The 11,057-nt window shown below is 43.1% G+C and overlaps 1 protein-coding gene across 1 annotated transcript; it reads right to left on the minus strand.

Moving 5' to 3' along the window:
- Positions 1-4,002: 4,002 nt before the first annotated feature.
- SPRY2 (sprouty RTK signaling antagonist 2) lies at positions 4,003-9,098 on the minus strand. Its single transcript, XM_077158516.1, has 2 exons — positions 8,721-9,098; positions 4,003-5,785 (listed from the first exon to the last, which is right to left on the minus strand). The coding sequence occupies exon 2, from the start codon at positions 5,723-5,725 to the stop codon at positions 4,781-4,783; it is 945 nt and encodes a 314-aa protein (XP_077014631.1). The 5' UTR covers positions 5,726-5,785; positions 8,721-9,098; the 3' UTR covers positions 4,003-4,780.
- Between the last annotated feature and the right edge of the window lie 1,959 nt (positions 9,099-11,057).

The following is an 11,057-nucleotide window of genomic DNA, read 5'->3' on the forward strand; positions in this document are numbered from 1 at the left end:
TATTATTATAAATAATAATTCCAACAAGAACAACAGAATAGCCTTCCCAACTTATTTCTTAATTACATTTCTTAAAAAGTATTTTTTTTAATCTGTAGGTTTTTTAAAGGGATGCTTTTAATGAATCCAGAATCTTAAAATTTAGAATAAAGAGAAAAATCTAACTCTGAATATTATTTCCCCAAACATTTCTAAGATTTCATTTAAAATACAAATGTAAACATGAACAGTTTTGTTTAATGAGATGATGCTAATTCTGGTGCATCTGTTTTAGCAGAAACTCTTGGCTATATAAACAGCTGCAACCATTCCAAAAACATGGAGACCGAACTATTGAAAATGTATCAATACTTTTCTCACATACTTTATTTATTGCATCTTGTTTGAACCTTTGTTGTAAGTCATATCTTGCATAAGAGTTACTAACCCTTTTCTTTTGCACTCAGTGTAGTCCTATGATTTGTAAGCAAGACATTAAAAAAAGTTAAATTGAAATGCCAAATTATTTTGGTATCTAAATTCCATTCCAAAGGGATCCTTGTATTAAGCCAAATTATTCCTTTCTGTGTATTAGCAACTGTTTTGCAAAATAAACTCCTGTAAGGTATGCTGAAGCCTTACATGTCCCATCTAGTCAAGCCAGAGGCCAAGGTGACAGGTTTCATCATAATCTCCTTTTAATAGTTACTGAAAAAGAAAAGAGTCATTTGCCAAGGTAGGCTGGCTTTTAAAATTTCTTTAGATCACTCAAAATGCTGTATTAGTTTAAAATGTGTAACATTTGTTAGCCAATGCTTTGTTTTGTTTCTAAGTTAAATGAATATTTTAACTTTGATCAGAGGTGTGGTATAATCAGAGGCATTCACATTTTAATGGTTGCCTCTCATGTTATAAAGGAAAAATTATCATTTATCCAATTCTTGCCAATATTCTCCCCATCAAAGGAGTGGGGAGGTGTGAGGACTGGCATCCAATAAAATCCACAGTATAGTAGTCTGCTTGTCTTCTCCTGTGAATGGCCAAAGCAGTGATTAGATATTTCAGATATATAGCTTCACACTGATGATCAGCTGGGCCAAGTTGGGTAGGTCTTATTTTAAAATCATGATCTGGTTTTCATCCAATGGAGACTTACTCTTAATGTGTCACAGAGAAGTGAGGCAAATTGCTTAAATTTGAAATAGAAATCAACATGAATTTTACCTAATTGCAATCTGGATATTGCAAGCCAAAGAATGGATACTGATATAACAATAATGTAACTAGTTAATACCCTATTTTTATATTTTTTGTTACAAAATTAGGTCAAATTACTTTTCATAAGACAATAACCTTACTTTTTATCTGTACAATTTAACCAATTTTCAAATTGATTCTTTTGCACCTATACCCAGCCCTTTTGCACATTTAGAATGACAAATGGCCAGCTGTGGACATAACTGCATGTGAAACACTAAACCCATTAAATCTTTGAAACTTCTGTTCTAAATGTTCAGAAGCTAACAAATTACATCCAGCCCAACTGACTATTGAATACCTCATAGCACAATGCAAAGAGCAAACTCATTTATTTGACATCACCAGTCCCTTAACATATATTCTGGAGTCAAGTAGTCCTTGAGACAAGTGTGTTGGAGGAGAAAGTTATGCTAAGTTTGGTTGGGAGAACTCGACTGGATTTTGGCTTTCTTCCTTACACAAACAATCCCGAGCATGTTCCAACATGGCAGTAATTTGGAAGGCCCTTAAAATCTTCTCAAAAAACATAATGTTGTAAGTAACAAAATCGACAGTCATTTTTAAAGGAATCTCAAGTGTAGATAAAGCACGTTTCTAAAACCCAAAGGCAAAAAATTTAAAATTCCCCTACATGCTTAGCAGTCTTCAATTGGCATTGTTTACTGTTTTATACTTTAACCTATCATGTCATAAAATTGGCCACTGACTAATGAACTCATTGTATTTTCAATCTGAATTTTCATGAACTTTAAATAGAAATTAAGAACGTGAGGTGGATTGTCCTCCATATCACAGTTCTATGTTCAAATGTGTTCTCTGTTTAAATTCTTCTTTAATACTGATGGGAAGGATATTTTTGATGTGTTTAGATAGATATAAACATTTTCCATACTCCTAAGAGGAACTCTTTACCAATTGATAAAGTCAACATTTAGTAGGTTAGTTGGAAGCATCCTACTTATCTTTAAGCAAATTATTTTGATCAGGACTTATATACTGTGTGAAAATCCTTTTCTAACTTCATTTGGTTATCATTATATTTTCCTATTCAAACTGGTGAATTATGGTTCACATCAGTTCATTTAAAAAGCTACATTAGAAAGCAGCTCCTAGGTCAGCAGTTTTTAAACTGTGTACATTATCAATCACGGAATAGTTAAAAATACAAATACCTATGCCATAACATCAGATTCTGTTTCAGTAACTATGGGGAGGGGTTCTTAATCTACCCTTTTAAAAAACCTAATTTTATCTGATGTAATTTGTCTATAGAACACATTTCAAAAACTCCCTATGTGATGAAAATACGACTCACAATTTTTGTACCAAAGAAAATCTATCAATGTATATGGCAGTTGATGAACAAAGCTAGTTAGCTGAAATTTTTGTGCATCTCAAATCTGGAAAACTCTTATAGAATATGAAACCCAGCCCTATTCACTGCCATTCTAATTCCTCTTAGACCATGAGCTTTAACTTAAGAGTAAAAGAACTGCATCATTCAGTATCCCGAAGTTGAAACTTAAAAGAGAAAGTCATTTCTGAATTAATTTAACCTTGTGTTTCTTGGAGGAAGTTCAGAGGAAAGTGAAGGTCTTTATAGTCCTATCTGAGTTTTGGAGGCTATGTAGTTCCTTGAAAGCCAATTAAAAAAATTTTTTAAAAAAAGACAACCTGTACTAAGACCTCTTAACCTAAGAGGAGCCTCAGAACAGGAAGCAAGAGATTATACAATAATGATAGGTGAATCATTTCCTAGACTTCCGGTGATTCTTGGCAGCAAAAGATCTGGCTTTTGATAAAAATAAATAAATAAATAAAACCACCACCAGCCACAGACTAATTAAGTGACTTACTACAAATAAGAAAAACCAATATTTGTCAAGATGGGCCTGTAACAGCTTGTTGTGTGTCTTGCTCCCAAAAGATAATTCAAAACATACTGACATTTTGGCATACTGTCTCTTTTTCCCAGACAGTTAACTATTAAAATGTTAACTATTTTGTGGCTTTGATTAAAGAGTTAGAGCCCTAAATCGGCCTGTTTGCGCCTAAATTACAATATAGGATGAAACTTCAGGATACCAAATATTGAATCAGACATATTCATACTTTTTGATATAAGGTATTAAATACCTCTTTTAAGATCAAAGTGATGAACTTAAAGAGTCTAAAACAAAGAGTTTGGAAAAAACATAGCTATGATCAGACAAGTCAATAAAATGTTTCTGCCTCAATTACAAGAATCAATTTGCATATAATCAATATCTGATATACAGAGGACATTCCATAAATATTTGTTGAAAAAAACTTGTTTTTCTCTGGTCATGAATTATCTCATGCCATTCATTCTTAATTATATAATACCGTATATAAAGAAAAAGTCTAACTGTTAATGTTCTTACAGTAGGGCCCTGAATATATCAGTACAAGGTTGTTGTTGTTTTTTTAACCTGCAAAACAAAAGGCAAGTCAGCAAATTTGTAAAAACAAGGGTAAGAACATGAACATTATATAGAAAAAAAATCACATTAAAATAAGTTCTTATATGATTAATATAGGTAAGTCAAATGTTATTTCTTTCGATTGCTAGAATTATCTCGGAAAACCAACACATATCCAGTTTACTTTAGCAATCATAAGATAAACAAAATCTTAAAAATGAACAAAATTTCTATCATTAAAATTCTAGCCTGCTTTTATCTTAAAATATGTCATTTTTTCACTTGAAGAAGCAAGGTAAATAAGACAAAACAGCTTGGATTAATTTCAAACGTTAATATATTTTCTATTTTATATTGAACATATGCATCTGTAACCCCTCATTTGCAGCAACTATCACATCCTCATAAAAGGGGCAAAATTTGTAAGATGCCTCTTAAAATAAATATTCTTTTTTTATAAAATAATAAAACTTCAAATAAATATTCTTTACACTAAACAATATGTTGAAAAAATTAGAAAATAAAGGTTGAATTTTACTGTAACTGTACAATATATATGAAGTCCAAAGGGAAATCAGAGTCTTACAATAAAGGCTTTCTGTAAGGCAAAATACAATCTAAAAACATACTGATTGATTCACATTCTTTCGAATGTACAACATATTAGTATAATATTTTGTGACTGTGCCATGTAGTATGGCACAACTTGTTTTTCACAGTTGCAAATATTATTGTATATACAAAAATATAGCACATTATCTCTGGAGAAAACAATGGGAAAAAAGTCAATTGCTAATTTACAAATTTTGCAAGTACTATTCACAAACAAAAACTGCCTAGGAGTGTCTGAGTTGTTTTAGCTTATGCAATATGTGGGTCACCAAGTTCTGGATCCCATGTTTTGAGCTCCATAGTTCTAACAAGCATATCAGTTAAAATGGCACACAGACAGACAAGCATCTCACTGCAAGCAGCAAAGAATATCCCAACCCTCTATTAACAGTGCCGAGATTATAACTGTTTAGTTGGTTGCATATGTGTTAAAAAAAAAAAAAAGGAACACTCCTTTATTACTGTAATACTCCTGATTAATGATGCTATGTTGGTTTTTCAAAGTTCCTAGGTGGGACAGTGGGAACTTTGCAGCAAACTGTGTTTGAGTTTTTACAACGGCATCCAGGCCTGTTAACCCGGTCATAACACCCCTGACACAATTTAAGGCAACCCTTGGCTGGAAGATAACACCATAAACAAGGCAAAAAGAGGGACATGACACCCATGGCCGACCATCGTGTACAACAGTGAGACTGGCTGCAAGAGCAAGGGTTGTCAGCACAGTTGTCCTCATCATCATTAGAACAGTGATAGAAGAGACCTTTCACACAACACACACAAGTCCCATAGTCAATCACGTTCTGGGCTGAGCAAAGGCACTGCTTGTCGCAAATCCAGTCTGACGGCAGAGGCCTCGGGTAGGTGCACTCCTTACACTTGCACTTGCCGCAGTCCTCACACCTGTAAGCGTGCAGGCCCAAATCTTCTTTGCTCAGCGGCTTAAGCTCACCTGGCTTGAGCTCAGATTTGGGCTGCACCCGGATTATCCCATCAGCAACTGGCACCGAGGAGAAGGATGATCCTAACAGTCTCTGTTCAGAGGAACTGCTGCTGGTACTTGTCCTAGTACTGCTCCGTGACCCTGAGCTGACTGTGCTGATGGACCTGGACAGAGGGGCTCGCATGGAAGAATGGACCTGGGAGTGCTGGAGCCTGGGAGGCTGGCGGTGCTCAGGCAACCCGTGGAGCCTCTCATGCTTGTGCTGCAAGGAGGGACGAGGAGCAGGCTTGAGCCCAGGTCTCGGGACCACGGTGGGCCCCTCTGTGTACTCATTGGTGTTTCGGATGGCTCTGATCTGATCCAGAGACAACACATGCACTTGCTGGGTGAGAGCATCTCTGGGATCAGGCTCCCCACGCTGCCTGCCACCGTCACGGGGTGTCTGCAGCAAGGGCTGTGACCCGCCACTCTGAGCTCTGGCCTCCATCAGGTCTTGGAAGTGTGGTCACTCCAGCAGGCTTAGAACACATCTGAACTCCTGAGGAAACTAAGAGGAAAGAGATCAGTTTACACTATAAGATAATTCCCACTCTCCACCCACCCGAACTGATTCTCCACTTCCCAATTCCCCCAGAGAAACAAAATTTTAAATGGAGTGGGGGCAGGGAGGTATTAGAACAGCCCTAAGTGCAACAGATGCATCAAATGGTAGAACTTATTGCTGGGTACTGACAATTCTTTAATCCCATGATGTGCAGCAATGCAAAGCCAATCTGTTTCAATCATATAAATAACAACTCCTTACTAAAAAAAACCAAAATCTGCCAAGTTCAGGTTCGATGTAAAAGTTGCAAGAAAGTAATGTTGGAATTTCAATACAACAATGCTATCAACATTTTCACAAAAGTCAAATACCTTTCCCCAATTTGAAATAGGTTTAAAGTTGTCATGGTCATTTTTGCCTTAAATACCTATAAATCCAGCCTTGAAAATGCCTTCTTGGTTTCTACCTTAATTCTGTCTTTACATCAAATACCTTGAACTATGATTTATTCTAGTATTTTAAGGCTTTTTCAAACTCTGTAGGATGAATATGACACATAAACAAGTAATTATTTTATCTCAAGGAATAGTCAAAAATTTAAAAACAATCACATCACTGTCCATTTTTAACTATATAGCACACAAAAAAGTTATAGAATGAAAAACAAGTGAATTCAAATTCATTTAGGTGTCACAAACACACTAAATTAAACTTACAAAACAACCAACCAGAAAACAAGAACTTATTTTCACCTTTCCAACTACTTGAAATCAAATATTTTACAGCCTGGCAACCTAAGGAGAAAGAAAACTTTAGACTGTGTAGCTAAAAGGTTGCTTTTCTCCTTGTTTTAGAAATGAATTATGTCAAAATCTTTACTGATTTGCCCGTTTCCAAACACGTATATATATAGTTAATTTCATTAACAAAGTGGTTTGAGAAAAAAAAATCAAGCTCGAAATGCATTCTGAAAGTAATCCTTTAAATTGCAATCCCTCTCTAAGTTTCAAAACTATCACCCCCCCCCTCCCTTTTCCAAGTCTACGTGAAAATCAAAAGTAAGATGAGCAAAGGTGGACCACCACCCAACCTTCGTTTTTTAAAAAGGAGAGAGCCTCAGAGACCCAAGGCAGGTGACACACTCCTCCCAATTCAGAACCAGGCAAAGCTGGAAGGAAACCGGATCTCTTCACCTCCGACAGAAAGAGAGACAAGACAACGTAGTTCTTTGCTTTCACTCGGCTTATCGGCTGTATCTGCGCCCCAACACCGTCCCCACCAGGTGGGACCCAGCCGAAACCCCGGGGGACTTTTCTCGGGGTGGAACGACATTGCCCCGTCACCAGCTGCCCCCCGCTCCCCTCCCCCCGCGCAAGATCCAGAGACCTACAGACGGGAGGGGGGGGGTGCGAGCTTCTCCGAAGGGGTCGTGTCCCGAGACGCAGGAGCACACATCCCCCGCCGCCCACCCCCAGCTAAAAAGCAACGCTCAATTCAGGTAACTGCCGACCAGCCCCAAACGAGAGCCTCTCCACCCCCAGGTGGAGGCCACTCAGCCCACCGCAGGGCGTTTCTGCAAAGGCCCTCGAACGTCGGGCAGAGGTTTCCAGCACCGACGCGGCGAAGGCAGAAAGCCCTGCCTTTGATACACAGGCCAGACACCGAGGTTTAACCCACGCACACAGCCACTCCACTGTATACTGACTGAACCTGGCACTGTCAGCAGTCTGCACACGCTTATCTCCTTTTGGTCTAGAGAAATAAAAGCTATATAGTCTTAAGGTGAACAACAACTGTTTTCTTAAGAGAGGGCACTTTCCAAGGCCCCAAGGCACAGGACGGACGAGCAGGATCCAGATCTCTGGGATGGAAATTTTAGGGGGCAGATTTGCTTGCAGTGGAAAGCAGCATCTTAAAAAAAGAAATAGCTACTTACAAAAAAGTGATTTCTGTCTATCTCCGCCTTCTTCGCACCCCCACTGTTTCCACCAACCACTCTGCGGTCCCTCAGTCTCCTCCAGCTTTTAAAGTGCTTTGAAACCCCCATTAAGAACAGTGTGTGATCAGACTACGGATTAGGGGGAAAAGGGCTTCAGCACTAGGGTGGGGCAAGCCAACTCAGAAGCTGCTTTGTGAAAACGCACAAGATTCCGAAAAATTAAAAAAAAGTAAAAACAATAAAGTGAATCAGGCTATAAAGGAAATTTAAAATAGCCTCTTTCGCCACCTATTTTTAGATTATGGAAAACAATCTCCACCACTGGATGACTTTCTTCCTGTGCTGGGTCAGCCCAAGCTTCCAAAAATAAAGAAGGGTGACCCAGGCCGACCACGGAGAACGGAAAAGAAAAAGCTGCACTTCCGAACCGCAGAGACCCGGCGCCGGCTACGGCGACGCTCGCACTCGCACCGGGCTCATCTCTGTCCACACCAGGCAGAGGCTGGGGCTCCCTCCACCCATGCTCCCTGCTTGCTCTTTCCCCAAACGCCGGGTCTTGTTGACCCCGTAAGTCGAACAACCCGCGCGCTCTCGGCTGCCAGCACCCCTGCCTCGGGACAGCCTGGCTCAGAATTAGCCTTTCCCAGAGAGTAGGAACAGGTTACAAATCCGGGCGCCTGCAACGGCGACCTGGAAAACACAAAGTGTTTTCCTTCTCCCTCCCGCTCTCAGCGTTGAATTCGCGGCTCTCGCTGAGCCGGGAGCACACTCCTGGCGAACCGTCTGCCACCCCAACCCCCCAAAGCGCGGGGAGGGCTCGAGGACACTGCGCGGGGGACACAGTGCAGCTCCCCCGGCTCCCCGTGAGGAACCTGGGGGATTAGAGAAAGGGAGGCGCGAGAATAAACGGACCCCATTCCCGGTCCGGCTGCACCTACTCCATGTTGCCCCCAGCGCGCCGGCTACGACGCCGGAGGGAAAGAGCCAAACGTGCCTCACCGTGATCGCGGCTTTGCACCAACCCCTGTTCCTTGGATTCTCTTTTTCCTGCAATGTGCAAATAAATCCAGCCGGGGATGCAAACTTTTTACCACCCCTTCTTTCCAAACTGCTTCAGTCCAACTTCAGATCAACAGGGGAGAAAAAAGGAAAAGAAAATCCGGAGCCAAGTCACCAGCCGATGAACACTCCGGGGATCGTGCCGAAGGCGACTCTCCTCTTCTGGGAGCGCACGCGGAGTATTTCCTCTTTTTCTCAATGAACAGGAGGCCGAAGCGCCAACAGCAAGTCCCTTTGCCTGGTTGACGAGCGAACGGGAAAAGAAAACGGCCTTACAGGGAACCTAGAACCAAATCGCCAAGTTGTGCGGCTCCGGCAGCGTCGGAGCAGAGGCTACGCGGGGACGCGGGGATTCGGGGGCGCGGGCCGGGCGAGCGCGGGGGCCTGGGCGCTGCGCGCTCCGCCGGCCCCTCTTCTCCGCTTGCGCTGCGGCGCGCAGCCCTCGGCGGTGCAGACTGGGCGTTGCGGAGGCGCGGCGGTGAGGCCGAGGCGGGGGCGGTGGGTGCAGAGGAGGAGGAGGAAAAAGAGGAGGAGGAGGGTTTGGGGCCCGGCCGGGGGGGGCTCGCCGCTGGCCTGCGCCCTCGCCTTTCCGGAGGAGGCAGGGAGCTCTGCGGCGGCCGCGGCAGCAGTAAATGGCGTCATGTGGATCCGAGGCGGAACAGAGCAGTTGTTGTCCCAGAGGATATATCGCATCCGGTCCCAGCTCATTGGCTCCGCAGGGCTACATTCACTCACACTCCAGCGCCCGCCAGCGCTCCGAGCCGCAGGAGGCATTCAAAAGGGCAACCGTGCCGCCCCGCGCGTTCTCAGGACTGTCCTGCTGCCCGGGCATCGTCACGCGGGGCGCCCGCGGGGCCGGGGTGGCCACGGCGGGGTCAGTTTATCTAGTTTCAAGAAAACACTGACCTTAAGGTTTTCCCTGAGGCCAAGAGGACGCGCCATAGGCTCATTCTGATTTACAGAACTTTTTTCTCGCGACTAGGAAAGGGGACTGAACATAGAAAATTAATCCCGGCATGCAATGTTAGCATTAAAAACAAGTTGCAGGTTTTAAGACTTTATCCGGAATCAATTTCAAGTCTACCTCTCCCCTTTTCTTTCCCCCTCGTGAGGAGGCGACGGGGGAAGAAGGGGGAGGGGAGCGTGAAGTGAGGTGGGAGGGTTATTGGTTTATTCTTTGTCTACTGGATTAACCCGATTATACACCAGGGACCAGCACAAACCGCCTCCCCCACCTCCGAGCCACGTCCGGGAGGAACGGAATGCAGATTCAGGTTTCGAGTCCCTTCTGTTCTGCTGGAGTTTGCTTTTGGTCGTGTCGATTTATAGTTCTTCGGTTTAATATTCCTGTGTGTGTGTGTGTTTTAAGGGAGGCTTGCTAGAGATGGAAGCTTTTGAAGATCATTCTTAATTTTGTTTTGTTTGACGCAGTACAATCCAAGCCATTTTAAAATTAGTTAATTCAGTACTGCACGGCATGATTAATAAGGACGACCTCATGGACTGCCGAAATGGGGGTGGGGGTGGGGTGGGGTGTTCGTGTTCCACTGCAGGTTTCTTCCTCCACTTAACCACAGTCATCCTTCATTTCCGAGTCTCCTTGACACCAGAACATTTTTTGAGAAGATACTATTTTGAAGACTGTTTTTCCCACTTAAAAATAAATAGAAATACAAAGAAAATACTTACATATGCCCTAACTGTAGTTCATTTACTCTCAGAAACGTGTTTGCACGTGGAAGCACCAGTGGGAAATGAAAACAACAAACACACCACTCCTAAGTACTGCATTCTATTAGTGGCTAAAGCATGTTACTTTACAGGGAAGTACCTGCTTGTACGGTCGAAACTGTCCAAGAGCACCTGTGATCTTGCCCCCATGCGGGGTTAGAATTCTTGAAACAGTGCTAAGAAAAAGTGGTGCTTGAATCCCCAAGTCCAGCGCCAGTCCATATCCGTTCGCAACAACCCTGACACGCGCTGGCTTCTCTGGAGCTCACGGTCTAGAATGACCCTGGCGCGTTCTCTGCCTCGCTGCGCTCTGGCCCTGCCTTCTCCATGTTTCTCCATGGCTCCCCCTCCCTCGCCCGGGATTGGGAACTAGAGATGGCAGGAGGGAAGTCGCATGCGTTATTTCCGGGCGCTGGCCTATGTTCCCCCACCCCTCGGGTGAGGGTGGACTAGGCTACGTCGGCCTCATCGGCGGCGTCCCCCGGGCTGTGGCCGCCAAATGGCTGGGCCTCCCCGGCCCGGGCCGCCAGCCGGACGCCGGAGTCC

Source organism: Tamandua tetradactyla, chromosome 4 (genome assembly GCF_023851605.1).
Source record: "Tamandua tetradactyla isolate mTamTet1 chromosome 4, mTamTet1.pri, whole genome shotgun sequence".
In the NCBI taxonomy this organism is placed as follows: Eukaryota; Metazoa; Chordata; class Mammalia; order Pilosa; family Myrmecophagidae; genus Tamandua; species Tamandua tetradactyla.